Genomic DNA, 16,244 nt, shown 5'->3' with positions numbered 1-16,244 from the left:
ATATAGATATATTTGAATGGAAATCTTTCAGAATTCATTGATAAAAGATCAAGGGCATAACAGTTCTTACAGCACAAAGTACAAAGCTTTGATAAAATATAGCCAAATGTTATGAAATTACAAAGTCATAGATACAATTGGAAAATTCTTACAATTAAATTCTATCTATGACATCAACTTCCGCTAACCCATATACAACTTTAATTATGAAACAGATTTGCTCCAGACAGACTAAATCTTAAACGTGAATTATTTTCTGGCCGTGAGAGATAATCCCCACATTGGTCTAATCTCCCTCCTACGTGTCTGTGTTTTTTCTTTCTCTCGATAGCACAAAAGAAAGCAAAAAATTAGATAAATAATAATTTAACATGAGATTTTTTTCTTTCTCTCGATAGCACAAAAGAAAGCAAAAAATTAGATAAATAATAATTTAACATAATATCAACGTAAAAATAATGAGTTAAATTGTTTATTTCTCATTTACTCTTTCTTTTTCTCTATCTCCTTTCAAACCAAATGATTAATGGCAGCACTATAGTTCTTCTCCTTCTTTAATATATAAAACAGTAGGGTTAGCCACATCCTTTAAAGGCTACTTAATTAATTAGGACAAATAATGGAAATATTTGTCGGATTCCAAGATTCTCCAAAAATTTAATTTCAATAGTATGGTATACTGACTCATCCTTTCTGATTCACGGGCTCCACTTAGAGCATATAATAGAAAGCAGAGATGATAGATCCCATATCAGATTTGGAGTTATCAACTTTCATACGTGTTCCAGGATATATTCTCATGCTGAAAAAGTTATGGAACCTTGATTTCATCTACCAAAACCGAAAACCTTTTTATAATTATTTTAAAAATTATATAGAAGTGAGAAGTGTTTTGAAATATTTATTAATAATTTTGAAGAGAAATATGTTTTTAATTTTAAAACAGAGAAAAGTTTATCAAAACTGTTTTTATTACTAATTATACGGTATTTATTTATTTATTTATTTTTTTAACTCCTGTCCCTTACCCATAATAGTTTCTGGCTCCATTCCTGCCAATCGAGATTTAATGCAATACACCTCATGTGAGAGTTGGGGGGGACTTCACATATATACCGGCACAATTATCAGATTATTTGAGCAACTGTCCTATTGCACTGTAATAGAGTAGCCGATTGCGCCCGTTCGGGATCCATACAAACCATAGCATCCACTCAATTAAATGTTATGCTAGGAGGGTGCTAATCAACTCTTCTTAATTAAATGTTATAGCTTATTCCTTGCATTTTCCCTAACGATTTGCATGATCTACATCCACTCAATTGGTTTGTCCTCGCATGAAGACTTTTGTAGATTATTAATGAAATTATAAAATTCAACAAACTAGTAAATCAACATCTTGACAATTAATGATTTCTACTTTGAACTGCAAATGAAAAGGTTAGACGTGAAAAACGATAACTTCAATTACATCAAAGTGGTGCATGTACAGATTTTTGTGGAGAGCTATTAAGTCGTTGGAATTTGCTGGAAGCTGTCATTATTAAACTGTAGACCAATTAATTGGATGATATTTAATTTTGAAAAGTAGTAGCCCAATTATCCATCACTGAAATATCTAGGAAGCTCTCTTTCCATTGTCGGGAGTTAGCTGTCCAATTGACACGTCAAATAAACAATTAAGGCTCTGCCTACTTTACACCTGAAAATATCTTAAAAGCATGTGGAATACTCAGATATAGTAAGGTCCAGTGGACCCAGCTAAAGGCCCATTGGACTGAAGGCAAATCCAGTCCCAACCCACAAGTTTGGTTCGCCGAGTCGCGTGTGTACAGGAACATCTCCCTTGCTAGCCCCAAAAAACCGGCAACTTAGTTGTTTTATTTATTTATTTATTTATTTTTAATTTTGATTGTCAATTTTATATTAGGGAAACTTTAGAAAGCTCCCTTGAACTTCTAATCGTTTTGACATATCCCCTGAATTTTCAAAACTCTCACTTAGGCCCTCTGAACTTTGGTTTTCTCTCACTTTAGACCATTTTAACGTTAAAGTCAAACAATTTGACTTTTTATACCCATTTTACCCTCCCCAAAACTACGTCATTTTGTGTCCTAAAACTACAACACCTACTCGGCCCAAAACGACGTCGTTTTAGGCATTAATTTTTTTTTTCTTTTAAAAAAAGAAAAGCAAAATAAAATATATATATATTTTTTTAAAAAAAAAGGAAATCGGGGGTAGCTCCTTGGCCGATCTGGGGGTGGTTCGACCACCCCCATGGCCAAGGGGGTGGTCCAGCCACTCCCTTTGCCAAAAAAAAAAAAAGGGGGGGGGGGGGGAGGGATCGGGTGCTTTTGGGGGCTGGACCACCCCCAAGGGGCTGGGGTGGTCCGACCACCCTCAAATGCACCTGATCCCCCCTACCCTTCTTTTTTTTTTTTTTTTTTTGGCCTTTTGGGGGTGGCCGGACCACCCCCTTGATTTCGGTTTTTTTTTTTTTTTTTTTTTTAATATTATACTCAAAACGACGTCGTTTTCGGTTAGGTGATGATGTAATTTTGGTTGAGGGTAAAATGAGTACAAAAAGTTAAAAGGATTCAAAGTGAGATAAAACTAAAGTTCAGAGGACCTAAATGAGAGTTTTAAAAATTTAAGAGAGGTATCTCAAAATAGCTGAAAGTTCAGAGGAGTTTTATGAAGTTTTCCTTAAAATTTTATTTGTAAAATATTTTATTTTATTAGGATTCTATCATTAAAGATTAGATTTGCTTTAATTAAGTTTACAATTACTGTTAGACTTTGCTTACAAGTATTTCTATTCTATAAATAGGGTAACTCATTATCAAATCAAAATCAGAGAATCACTCACCCAACGCTTCGACGTACAAACTCATCCGCTGCACCGGCACCGACATACATACCCTGTGGTTTGGGATGGCGATCGCTTCAGCTTCAGGTATGTGAATGCGTGTTGTTGTTTGTAACACTAATTTGTCAATTTCCGGTCCGATTTGCGGTTTTTTCACTCGCTTTCTTTCATCTTCTATGACGTAAACATATTAAATAATCAAATATTTATTTAGCTTATACGGTGCATGGGGCTTGCAGTTGCGTTTAAGTCTAGGGACGACCGTCGGAAGCAAATCGAATTGGAAGATGCGCGTAAAGCTGGGCTTGCGCCTGCTGAGGTTGACGAGGATGGAAAAGAGATCAACCCTCATATTCCCCAGTTTATGTCATCTGCACCTTGGTATCTCAATGCTGACAGACCTGTAAGTAGATTTCTTCGATCTCTTCTTCTTCTTTGTCGTCTAGACCAGACTATTGGAACACATCCTTATCCATAGCTTAGTTTGAATTCAAATAGTACAGATTAGATAATTGTAAATACGTACAAATATTGTAATCTTGATTATTTGAATTCAAACTAAGCTATGGATAAGGATGTGTTCCAATACAGACCAGCATGCATGTAGAGCTTGTTCTTATTATTTTTTTTTTCCATCATCTTTAATTTCAGAGTTTAAAGCATCAAAGGAAGTGGAAATCAGATCCCAATTACACAAAATCATGGTATGACAGAGGTGCGAAGATTTGCCAGGCTGACAAATACAGGAAGGGTGCTTGTGAAAAGTGAGTGATCTCTCCCCCTCTCTCCCGTTCGTGGTAATGCCAAAAAGAAGCCTAGCTATGTTATTAGTTTTAATTGCGTAATAATTGATAAATTAATGCTTTTTTAACAGCTGTGGGGCCATGACACACGATACAAAATCATGCATGGAAAGACCCCGAAAAGTGGGAGCAAAACGGACGAACAAACACATTGCACCTGATGAAAAGATTGAGACATTTGAGCTTGACTATGATGGTAAACGGGACCGGTGGAATGGCTATGATGCATCCTCCTATGCCTATCATGTCATTGAGAGATATGAAGCAAGAGATGAAGCTCGAAGGAAATACCAGAAAGGCCAACAGCTTAAGAAACTTGAGGATGATGAAGAAGAAGAAGAAGATGGTCTAAGGATAGATGAAGCCAAGGTTGACGAGAGCAAACAAATGAATTTTGCAAAGGTTGAAAAGCGTGTACGCACAACTGGTGGCGGAAGCACTGGAACTGTGAGGTGCGGACTTCGTGCTTGTGTTTGCTGCATACTCTTGTATACAACTATGTACAAATTAATATATATGTTCCCACTTCACTTGTGTGTTGGATGTCATTACTTAAGTATACATTGTGCAGGAACTTGCGTATTCGGGAGGACACAGCAAAATATCTTTTGGATCTTGATGTCAAGTCTGCACATTATGATCCCAAAACCCGGTCCATGCGTGAAGATCCTATGCCAGATGCAGATCCTAGTGATAAGTTCTATGGGGTAAGTTCTATGATCTCAAATTACCAAAAGCTTAAAGCTAATGGGATTAGGTGAATTTAATCATTTCATTAATATTATAACATAATATATTATGATTTTCTTAAGGTAGGTTTATATTGTATTGAACTTACTTTGGTTTAATTTTTATATTATAGGGAGATAATCGACATAGAAATAGTGGTGAAGCTTTGGAGTTCGAGAAGCTTAACACCCATGCTTGGGAAGCATTTGAGAAGGGCCAAGATATTCACATGCAAGCAGCTCCATCCCAAGCCGAGTTGCTTTATAAGAACTATAAGGGCATCAAGGAGAAATTGAAATCTCAAACGAAGGACACAATCTTGGAGAAGTATGGCAATGCAGCTGCTGAAGAAGAAATTCCAATGGAGCTTCTACTCGGACAAAGTGAAAGCCAAGTTGAATATGATCGTGCTGGAAGGATAATAAAGGGGCAGGTATGAATATTTCTTTTAATTCTGATTTTGTGCATAAGACAGTAAGATGCTCAAGTACTACAACCATTACAGAAGAAATTACAGTCAAATCTTTCATGAGGTTCTATTTTCTTGTTTGCTTAAGCAGTCTGCCTTATTCTATTTACAGGAGAAGGCACTTCCAAGAAGCAAATACGAAGAAGATGTTTACCTTAACAACCACATATGTGTCTGGGGTTCGTGGTGGAAGGATCATCAGTGGGGCTACAAGTGCTGCAAGCAGATGATCCAAAATAGCTATTGCACTGGTGCCGCCGGCATAGAAGCTGCTGAGGCTGCCAACATATATCTTATATGAAGGCTAATTCTATTAGTTTTAGTCTTTTTATTTTCGGGTCTTCCCATTTTTGTAATATTCTTATTGAAATAAAAAGCATCTTTGTGTACGTAGGTTTTCAATTTTATTATATTTACTGCATGCTTAAAGTTGACTTTGTATTATGAACCTGAAAACAGAGTTTCCTCCGTCAGTGGAGGGCTAAAGGCTTGCTAACTTGTCTATAAGAAGTCCATCTTTTCCTTTCTTAGTCTTGTTTCTATTGTACATTTTAGACTGCTTTTGTACATAGGCATATGCACTTTCTCTTTGTATGTGCTTTGCTCTCTCGTTTTCTCTGTAAAGCCTTGGTTATAAATAAGATGATATTCCTCTGTTTTGGTCATGTAATCAAATCAGTTTTCCTCTAATCTTTCACCGAGGCACAGGCTATATTTGTTTCGACGAAAATAATTTCTGTTGGAAAATAGTTTTCGCTAAAAACATTTTTTTTAAAAATAATTTCCTTAAAAATATTGTGTATGAAAAATCACAATATATATATATATATATATATATATATAGGAACACTCCCCTTTGCTAGCCCAAAATGAAAACGAGAGCCGCCCCATTAATAACTTGTCAATTGAGAATGTGAAAAAAAAAAAGAAAAGAAAAAAAAGTAGATTATTGTGGCCTCTTCTCTAAGGATAGCCAACCAAAGTCTTAAATAACCTTCTTTTTGGAACCTGTTCAGTAAGGGAAGTAGGTCGACGGACCATGGGACAAGAGGATAATAAAATCACTGTGTTTAATAGATGATTTTGCTTCTGGTGGCATCTGCCTTACTGATGCAGCGTAGGATTGTAGTGAACAAGAAAACAGCAAGTAGAAGGGATAAATATTTCTAAGATTGTGAGACTATCACAAGAATCAAAGAAATCTTCTTAAAAACTATAGATTCTATCTATGGTTTAAGGAAAAACACAAAGAAACTCAACTCTGAGTAATTCTTATTAAACAAACTCAATAATAATCATAAACTGAATTGTTAAAGGCTAAAAGCATATATTTATAGCCCAAGACTTTTAGCCCTAAAGTAACAATGAAATAAAGTTAATTTAGAAGTCTACGAATGATAACTAAATCAAATAAAAGACTAACAAAGAAACCTAATTCAAAGACTAAAAGATAAGATAAGATAAGATAAGATAAGCCTTGAATTTCAATCTACATCATCCTCCCGAGGTTGGAGAGAATTCGCCCTCGAATTCGGACTGTCTTTTCCACGGTCCTTCGGGTGCCCTGTTAACTCGTTCCATTCTCCGTTCCTCAAGATCACAACAAGGCAACACCCCAAAATAAACGTGACGCTTCTCATCATCGAAATACTTTGATGGTTGTCATGAAAGCCCCACACACCACTTGGCAATACTTCAGATTTGCCGTTCTTTTCTCGTTCCTTCTCCCTTTCACGTGCCATGAAGATACTCAAGGACGGGTCAACCGTTGTTTCCCTTGTAAACATATAATTCTCTTCATCCGCATAGAACTCATCACAATTGTTGTTAGGAGAATTTAAAATATTTTCAACACCAAGAAAATCAACATAACCCTCTTCATCATTATAATTAGGCACTTCACCTGAAAAGACTTTATCAACCTCTTCATAATTGTCGATGTCACTCGTGGGCTCTTCCTCTTCCAATTGATCATCTTCGGGGTAGAGGCCGCCAAACATGGGAGAAAAACCATCTTCTTTGTACTCTTCCTCTTGGTCATCTTCTTCGGGGTAGAGGCCGTCAAGCATGGGAGAAAATCCATCCTCTTCGTGCTCGTCCTCTAGGTCGGATGCCAAAGGTCCTTCACTCGGTTCTTCCTCATTGACATCGTCATCATAGGTTGGTGGGGAATCCCAATCCACAAATCCTTGCGAAGGATCTACAACATCTTCATGTCTAAACTCTTCATCAATGAATTCGGACTCCTCAAACTCTTCATCCACAGATTCTTTTTCCTCCTCCACAGAATATGAATTTGGTTGATAGATTTGAGGCTCGCGAATAATGGTCAAGTTGGCTTGTCGCGGCATCTCCGTCTCAAATCGTGCTCTCCGTTTTTCAGAATACGCCCTATGACCGACAACCACATTATCCTCATCCACAAAGTGTTGATTCGTTCGATGGTGACGAACTTTAGGGCTACCCCGGTTGTCAACTCGAGTTGTGAAGATCTCTATTTCTTTCCGTAGTAGTTCCAGCTCATCCACCATGCGTTGCCAACGAATCGCCGCTTGATTCCCTTTAATTTTTTCTGCAGCATCTCCACCTCATCCACCATGCGTTGCCACTGCTCCTCCGTACGTGTTTCACCGACTGCTTCCTTACGTTCATACACGTCCTCCAGATGTGCAAAGCGGTTGCCCCTTTTTCTTGTGTTTGGCGGTGCCATGGAAAGAAAACTGGAGCTCTGATACCAACTGATGCAGCGTAGGATTGTAGTGAACAAGAAAACAGCAAGTAGAAGGGATAAATATTTCTAAGATTGTGAGACTATCACAAGAATCAAAGAAATCTTCTTAAAAACTATAGATTCTATCTATGGTTTAAGGAAAAACACAAAGAAACTCAACTCTGAGTAATTCTTATTAAACAAACTCAATAATAATCATAAACTGAATTGTTAAAGGCTAAAAGCATATATTTATAGCCCAAGACTTTTAGCCCTAAAGTAACAATGAAATAAAGTTAATTTAGAAGTCTACGAATGATAACTAAATCAAATAAAAGACTAACAAAGAAACCTAATTCAAAGACTAAAAGATAAGATAAGATAAGATAAGATAAGCCTTGAATTTCAATCTACATCACTTACTCAGCTTATTACAAAAAATGAAGAAAATTGTGGCATAGGTACATTTTAACTAATTCTCTTACATTCATTATGCTTGTACGCATACTCTTTTGCTTAAGATCATTTTCGCTAACTTAAGCATCAATCGGAGGTGGTTCTACCATCATCGTTGGCGGGCTATTCTAATCTTTAGCTTTCTTGCAAGTCTCTTGACATTAGAAGTTTGATGTGCATAATTAGTGTATCAACAATCCGATTCAACAATTGGAGGCTCTCCCACCAACCTAAGAGCCGGTATTACTCTGATTGTCTTTCCCCTTATTTTGCATTTGGAGAGTGCCCATCTTTCAATTCACTCATGAATGTAAATATCTCAGGTAGATTTATGCTCTACTTAAATTAGTTGGGTTGTCATAGATTCACCTTAATCTAATCCTTTGACAAGCGGAATCAGCCCGACTTGAAAGTAAATTGTAAACTTCACATTACAAATGGACTACAACTTAAGATATTAAATCTTTTTGGGTACATTAGAGGCTAATTGAGTTTATAGGCTTATATAATAGAACATAATCATCTCTAAGCACATGAGACGTCATGAAAAGCAGGTATAGCTTTAACACTTAGAGCATTCACAATGAAAAAGTCAAATGTTACTTTTACTTAAAATGGCTAATCAGATTTGTAAAAAACCCTTACATTGGATTAGCCAAATGTAACAGCACTTTTCAATTGAGCATTTTATTTTTTTTATTGTTTTTCTCATCTGTTTTTTTTTTTCAATAACTTTTCTCAAAACTATTTCCCAATAAAGAGTAAAAAAAATAATATTTTCATAGAATAGATAGAAATATGGCTAATTAAATGCAGAGATATTTAAAAATTAATTAGCTAAATTAGGTAAAAGTCAATTTTGAAGAATCATTTTGCATAAAAAATTAACTCCTCCATTGTAAATGATCTTAGCAAGTAACTTATTATCAAAAACTTCTATTACTTCGAAGATGGACAATATTGGTTTACAAAATATATATATAAATGGGCCTACACGCATTCACATACTTTCAATAAAGATTCTTTTTGAAAACCATGGCAATAGCGAGAAAACACAAGTGAAATCCCCAAATTTCCAACAATAAAAACCTTTGTCTAAATTTTAAATAAAAAATTAAAATCCGAAACAACCCAAGCATGTAAGCACAAATAAGGAACCTGAAAGTGGGAAGTTTCCTACAAACAAGCAAAACCAGCAAACAAGGCCTTGTTTGGTAAATATACAATGCACTCTTCACGTTTGGTGTGGAAAAAAATGAGTGTATTAATTACTATAGAAAAGTGAAAAAGTTGTATTGAAAAGTGGAGTAATGATTTTTTTATTTAAATAGTAGTAAAAAATAAATGATGAGAAATAAAAAGTGAATAATGTGATATAAAAAGTGAGAATATTTTGATGTTAATTTTTTTGAAAAATGAGATGAATAGTATAGGAGAATGTGATGTAGTTTAACAAACAAGGTCGAAGTATGTGAATGCAGGCCCATTTATATGTATTTTTATATTCTCTATCTTCAAAGTAATAGAAGTAATTGAGGCTGCAACAGTTCTTATGAAGGCTTGCTAGGTAACTTGGGGAACCAATATCCTTGATGATTTAGCTTTTGATAACAAGTTACTTGCTAAGTGTTAAAGCTATACCTCATGTGCTTCTCATGACATCTCTTTTTAAGGTGTTCAGTTGACACCTGGAATAAATAATTAAGGGCTGTGTATTAGACAATTACTACACAACTATGTATCATTTTTTGGCCAAAAAATTAGGAAATACTATCTAAGACCACCTCCAAACAAATATTGTATAAAAAGGATTATATAACTCTTAAAAATGTATGACATCAAATAGTCGAACTCTCCGTTAAGAAAACATCTCAAAAAGACTATATGTGGCCCATTGGACTAAAGCCAAATCCAATACCAACCCAATTGATAAAATCACAATTTCGCATTTCAAATCACAATTCACCTCCACAAAATACTATGCTGTAAGAAAAAAGAAAAAAAATAAGGTCCCGTCGCTATGTGAGAACCCAACCAAACCCATTTCACATTTAGCTAATTTGCCTGAAGAAGTAGGCCTGTTAAAACTTGGGCTTAAACGTGGCGACCCAAGAATGTGATTACCCAACCAAACCCATCCGTTTCCAATCCAGGTAAGCTCCAAGTTTCATTTAAATGACCAACCTACCCTCACGAGACTCTCCAGTCCACCGCCGATTTTAGTGTGGCGATGGTTAAGAATAGTAGAAAACTGGAGGAAGTTATATAGCATGTTTTCTATGTTTATCATCGTTTATAATATCATGTCATCTAAATTTTATTTTATTTTATTTTTGTCTGATTTTGCTCAGCATAAGTAAGCTAGGAAGCGTTTGGACCTATCTGGGCCCAAATTTAGGCCGGGCGTTGAGCTACAGTTTGACCTTGGGCAGATCCAGGAACCGCTGGAAATATTATAAAGAAATAATACTTTTATTTGTATACTCGACTGGCGAGTGTAATTAATTGTTATTAGCCATAATATAATAAATAAATGAATAAAAAATCCAAGATCCCAACCAATCACTTTAAGCAGTAAGGTATGAACTATCAAGTCAGATAAACTAACATCCTCAAAAAGTTATTAAAATCTTTTAAGGATAATTATTGTGTACAAAGTTTCTAAATAAATAACATTGACGCTTTCAAACAGATTATTGATAGCCTCACATATTTTTGATGTTATGCCTTGCGACATCTCACTTTTGCAAATTATAGCTGTATGTTTTTTTTTTTTTTTTTTTTCCCACAAAATTCATATAATTAATTATCTCACTTTATAATTTGAAAGTATATAAACAATTTAATGGCACATTTTGGCAACAAATTTTTTTTTTTTTTTTACCAAAGGTACAAACAAGAATAAAATTGGGACGCCAAATTCTTTGTGCGGAGGAAGAGGTAGCATAAGCGTAAGGAGTTATAATTTAATGGTGATTAGAGAGAAAGAGATAAAATAAGGCTTGAAAATTGGTAGGTAGTAATCCACACGCAGCCCTACATGCGCATGGGTCCGATGGTCCCCACATTCTCCACTGAATTTAGCGTGGCGATGGTTAAGAATTTGGAAGTCATGGTCGACCTTCTTCATCTTGATGTAGGCTTCCATATCTTCCATATCTTTCATATCGGAAGCGAATTGAATTGGATGAAGCCGGTGAAACAAGCCCTTCCTTACCCGTATTGTCTGACTTTAATTTAGCCTACAAGTATTTCTTCATTTGGCACCGTACGTGGTGATAGATCGTCATTATGGACTTTCTTCATCTTATATCTCAAACTTCTTCCCAAAACCTCCCATTCCAATTTGAAAGAATCACAAACCACACTTTAGTCGATTCTGCAAATTGATAGAAGCAATGTATAAGCCAAAATAATAATAATAATAATAATAAACTGAACCATCAAACTAAAATCCACACAATGTTGAATAGCAACTTATTTTAGATACTAAAACGTCCAATAGAGAACCAAAACATTGAACCAAAAAAAAAAAAAAAAAAAAAAAACTAAATGGAAACTAAAAGTATAAAAAGGGCTAAGAAAATTTTAGAGAAATTAGATTTTTTGGTGCTCAATAATATGAAATGTAAAAATTATTTTTTCCATCTAAATTATTGGCAATGAGATTGATAAAGTAGGTACAAGATTGACAAAGCAAGTACAAGATCAGTGACATAGTAAGTTGCAGGAATTGCTCATGTAAAATGAAACGAGACTCCTTTAAATTCAACTTGTGGATTCCAGTCGGTTAGGGGTTGGGGAAATAATTATATATGGTAATGCAATAGGACAAGATGTGCAAAGCTGGTATGAACCTTGTGAATTCTGGAGTAGATTCGTACATCGGTAGTTCTCTTTTTTCTTCGCCATTCATCGCCGTCCTCCATCCGGCAGAGGTTATAGATGGAAGCAGTTGTTTGGATATGCTCTTATATATATACATGACTACGGAACACACATCTCACATGACGGCATGACCACCAGGCACCAACCCTACACACATCTCACATGACGGTATCACCACTACGGAACAGTGGAACACACACATCTCACATATATCTTATACATACGGAACACACATATAAGATATGTTGCAGCAGCCATATTTTATATGAATGGCTAATTTATATATATTGCTCGTAACTAAAGGTGTCTATTAATTAGTTTCAGTCTTTTTATTTTCGGGTCTTCCCATTTTTGTAATATATAATTCTTATTGAAGTAAAAAACATCTTTGTGTAGGTTTTCAATTTTATTCTAGCTATTTACTGCTTAAAGTCGACTTTGTATATATTATGAACCTGAAAATATGTTAAGTGTTTGATAATTAAGGGTCGTGTATTAGACAATTACTACACAACTATGTATCATTTTTTGGCCAAAAAATTAGGAAACGCTATCTATGTCCACCTCCAAACAAATATTGTATAAAAAAGATTATATAACTCTTAAAAATGTATGACATCAAATAGTCTAACTCTCCGTTTAAGAAAACATCTAAAAAAGACTATATGTGGCCCATTGGACTAAAGCCCAATCCAGTACCAACCTATTTGATAAAATCACAATTTTGCATTTCAAATCACAATTCACCTCCAAAAACACTATGCAGTCTATGCTGTAAGAAAAAAGAAAAAAAACAAAGGTCCCCGCCGCTATGTGATGATCCAACCCATTTCACATTTTGCTAATTTGCTTGAAGAAGTAGGCCCGTTAAAACATGGGCTTAAGCGTGGCGACCCAAGAATGTGATTACCCAACCAAACCTATCTGATTCCGATCTGGGCAAGCTCCAATTTTCATTTAAATGACCAACTTACCCTCACGAGACTCTCCACCGCCGAGTTTTAGTGTGGCGATGGTTAAGAATTGTAGAAAACTGGAGGAAGTTATAGTTATGTTTATGTTTAAGAAAAAAGGTTAATTCTTACCCAAAAAAAAAAAAGGTTAAAAGTGTAGTCTATAACTCTTTTTTGGTCTCAACTTGCAAAAGGGGGATAATCTAAACCATCGCTGTTAAGGGTGACTCAACCACCCCGGTTTGGCCTTGAGTTGTTCGGCACTCCCATTTTGAAAGTTGGAGTAGTTCGGCTCCCTTAAATACCATTTATGATACAAAATAAAACTGAAAACATAAAAAATAAAATTATTAAACCACAATAGAGTAAAAAGTTTAACCTAAAAATAAATAAAAAATATACTTTAAGAATGTAAATTATGTTTGTATTATAAAGGTGTTTAAGAAATTTGATTACAATATGATTTCATTCACCCGTGCATTACACTGTACCAAACAAAAAAAAAAATACATATTCAATGTTACAAGGAGTAAAAATAGCTATTCCATTCTACGAAACAAACTATGTCTTAATTTAAGAAATCCCTCATCGGATCGTCATGGTGGACCTTCTTCATCCTGTAAGCTTCCATATCTTCCAGGGTAACCTACAGTCAATCAAAATGATGGTGAGAAATTCCACAAGAAAGCCACACACAATCTAGTAATCTACCTTTTTTTTCCCCCCAAAAATAAAAAATAAAAATCTACACTTTTAAAAAATCCTACCTCGTCATTATATCTGACGTTATACTTCCTTTTTCTATCATCTTTCTCTTCTCTTCTCCTTTCATCCTCCTGTCCAAACCAAAACGAATTTTAGTTAATGATAATGTATGTGCAAAACAATGTCAACTAACTAATCTAGCAACAAATTTAGATGGCATAAACAAAATATCTCTGCAACTTACTATTGCTTCGAATTGGTTATCGAAGTCCACTACTTGAAAAAACCAACTCAAAGTTTTAACTTGAGCCTAGAGAAGTTATAAACACCACTTCTAATGGCAAAATCCTAATGTGAATTAAATTATGAAAGAAGTAGATATATTAAGAACAAGAAGAAAGACAACTAATATAATAAAGCTCACCTTTTTAAGTGCCTCAGCAAGTAACTTGTCATCCAAAACCAGATCATCAGGGACATCAGTTCCCCAAGAAGCTAGCCTTTTGGCCTCCACTGGCGGAGGCAACTCTGTATTCAGGTTCATAATACAATGTCAACTTTAAGCAGTAATACAAAAAATTGAAAGCCAACACAAAGATGCTTTTTATTTCAATAAGAATATTACAAAAATGGGAAGACCCGAAAATAAGAAGACTGAAACTATACACACCTTCAGTAGCTTCCTTACGAGCAATATTAGCCTTCATAAGATCTGTTGCAGCCTCAGCAGCTTCTATTCCGGCGGCACCAGTGCAATAGCTATTTCGGATCATCTGCTTGCAGCACTTGTAGCCCCACTGATGATCCTTCCACCACGAACCCCAAACATATGTGTGGTTGTTAATGTATACATCTTCTTCATATTTGCTTCTTGGAAGTGCCTTCTCCTGTGCATAGAATAAGGCAGACTATTTAAGCAAACAAAAAAATAAAACATGAAAGATTGACTTTCTTCTGTAATGATTGTAATTGAGCATTTGTAGTCTCATGCACAAAATAAGAATTACAAGACTGACAATGCTAAAGAAAATTATTCATGCAGAACAATGAAGACTTGACATATCAAAGAGCACAGACCAAACTTTTGCCCCAAAAGATTCAGACATCTTGCAGACAATAATCAAGACGTTTCAAAATCTACACAAATCAACACAGTCCAGAGCACATGCTTCTTCTTTGCAAGCATCATTTGCTCATCAAAAGTTGAATTGCAAAATTAAGAGAGTAATAAGAATTAAGAGTAGACCATTACTAGAAATCATACCTGCCCCTTTATTATCCTTCCAGCACGATCATATTCAACTTGTCTTTCACTTTGTCCGAGTAGAAGCTCCATTGGAAGTTCTTCTTCAGCAGCTGCATTGCCATACTTCTCCAAGATGGTGTCCTTTGTTTGGAATTTCAATTTCTCCTTGATGACCTTATAATTCTTATAAAGCAACTCGGCTTGGGACGGAGCTGCTTGCATGTGAATGTCTTGTCCCTTGTCAAATGCTTCCCAAGAATGGATGTTAAGTTGCTTGAACTCCAAAGCTTCACCACTATCTCTATGTTGATTATCTCCCTATAATATAAAAATTCAAAAAACCAAAGTGAGATCAATATATAATATAACTTTGCAGCTGCACCTTAAAAAAAATCATAATGTTAAAATATTTAATTAAATGATTAAGTTTTTTGGTAATTTAACATAATACAATATCTAATCTTCAAGGGCACCTACCCCATAGAACTTCTCATTAGGATCTGCATCTGGCATAGGATCTTCACGCATGGACCGGGTTTTGGGATCGTAATGTGCAGAGTTGACATCAAGATTTAAAAGATATTTTGCCGTGTCCTCCCGAATACGCAAGTTCCTGCAAAATGTATACTTAAGTAATGACTATGTATAACATCCAACACACAAGTGGGAATATATTTCCACATAGTTGTATACAGGGCCAGCAAACACAACCAACTATATTCCAAAAAGAAAACATTCAATTTTCCTCTTTCATTGGAGTGATATTAGAAGGGAACCCTCACCTCACAGTTCCGGTGCTTCCACCACCTGTTGTACGTACACGCTTTTCAACCTTTGCAAAATCCATTTGTTTGCTCTCGTCAACCTTGGCTTCATCTACCCTTAGACCATCTTCTTCTTCATCCTCATCACTTACCCCAGCCTCATCATTTTGGTTATGTGTTTTTCTCCTCAAGTTTCTTAAGCTGTTGGTCTTTCAGGTATTTCCTTCGAGCTTCATCTCTTGCTTCATATCTCTCAATGACATAGGCATAGGTGGATGCACATAGCCATTCCACCGGTCCCGTTTTCCATCATAGTCAAGCTCAATGTCTCTATCTTTTCATCAGGTGCATGTGTTTGTTCGTCCATTTTGCTCCCACTTTCCGGGGTCTATCCCATGCATGACTTTGAATCGTGTGTCATAGCTCCACAGCTGTTAAAAAGCATTTATAAATTATTACACTGCACATGCAATAAAGACAAGAACTAACATAGGCTTCTTTTGGTTGGTAAGAAGAGAAGGCCATACACAAGCCAACCACCCAAGTTTTTGGCATTACCACCAATGGACTTTGGATGAATTGCTAGACTAGGTTGTATTTAGCCATTTGATTGCCAGATAGAGTTTGGGAGGAGTACTGACACTCAGGT

At 35.6% G+C, this 16,244-nt stretch overlaps 2 protein-coding genes across 2 annotated transcripts; one reads left to right on the top strand and one right to left on the bottom strand.

The window, feature by feature from the left end:
- The first annotated feature begins 2,937 nt into the window (after positions 1 to 2,937).
- LOC132166448 (pre-mRNA-splicing factor SLU7-like) lies at positions 2,938 to 5,385 on the top strand. The gene is made up of 7 exons (XM_059577264.2): positions 2,938 to 2,959; positions 3,112 to 3,275; positions 3,524 to 3,636; positions 3,747 to 4,127; positions 4,247 to 4,382; positions 4,538 to 4,837; positions 4,986 to 5,385. The coding sequence occupies exons 1-7, from the start codon at positions 2,938 to 2,940 to the stop codon at positions 5,172 to 5,174; spliced, it is 1,305 nt and encodes a 434-aa protein (XP_059433247.2). The 3' UTR covers positions 5,175 to 5,385.
- Positions 5,386 to 13,246: 7,861 nt separating this feature from the next.
- LOC132166496 (pre-mRNA-splicing factor SLU7-A) lies at positions 13,247 to 16,043 on the bottom strand. Its single transcript, XM_088511740.1, is given in 10 exon segments — positions 13,247 to 13,526; positions 13,648 to 13,716; positions 14,010 to 14,113; positions 14,256 to 14,472; positions 14,850 to 15,149; positions 15,309 to 15,444; positions 15,614 to 15,771; positions 15,773 to 15,876; positions 15,879 to 15,920; positions 15,923 to 16,043. Coding segments are annotated over 10 exon segments (1,248 nt in total). The 5' UTR covers positions 15,963 to 16,043; the 3' UTR covers positions 13,247 to 13,448.
- Positions 16,044 to 16,244: the final 201 nt, after the last annotated feature.

The sequence above is a fragment of the Corylus avellana genome, chromosome 11 (genome assembly GCF_965113065.1).
Source record: "Corylus avellana chromosome 11, dhCorAvel1.hap1.2, whole genome shotgun sequence".
In the NCBI taxonomy this organism is placed as follows: domain Eukaryota; kingdom Viridiplantae; phylum Streptophyta; class Magnoliopsida; order Fagales; family Betulaceae; genus Corylus; species Corylus avellana.
The sequence above is the reverse complement of the archived record's forward strand: the minus strand, read 5'-3'. Positions and strand labels throughout refer to the sequence as shown.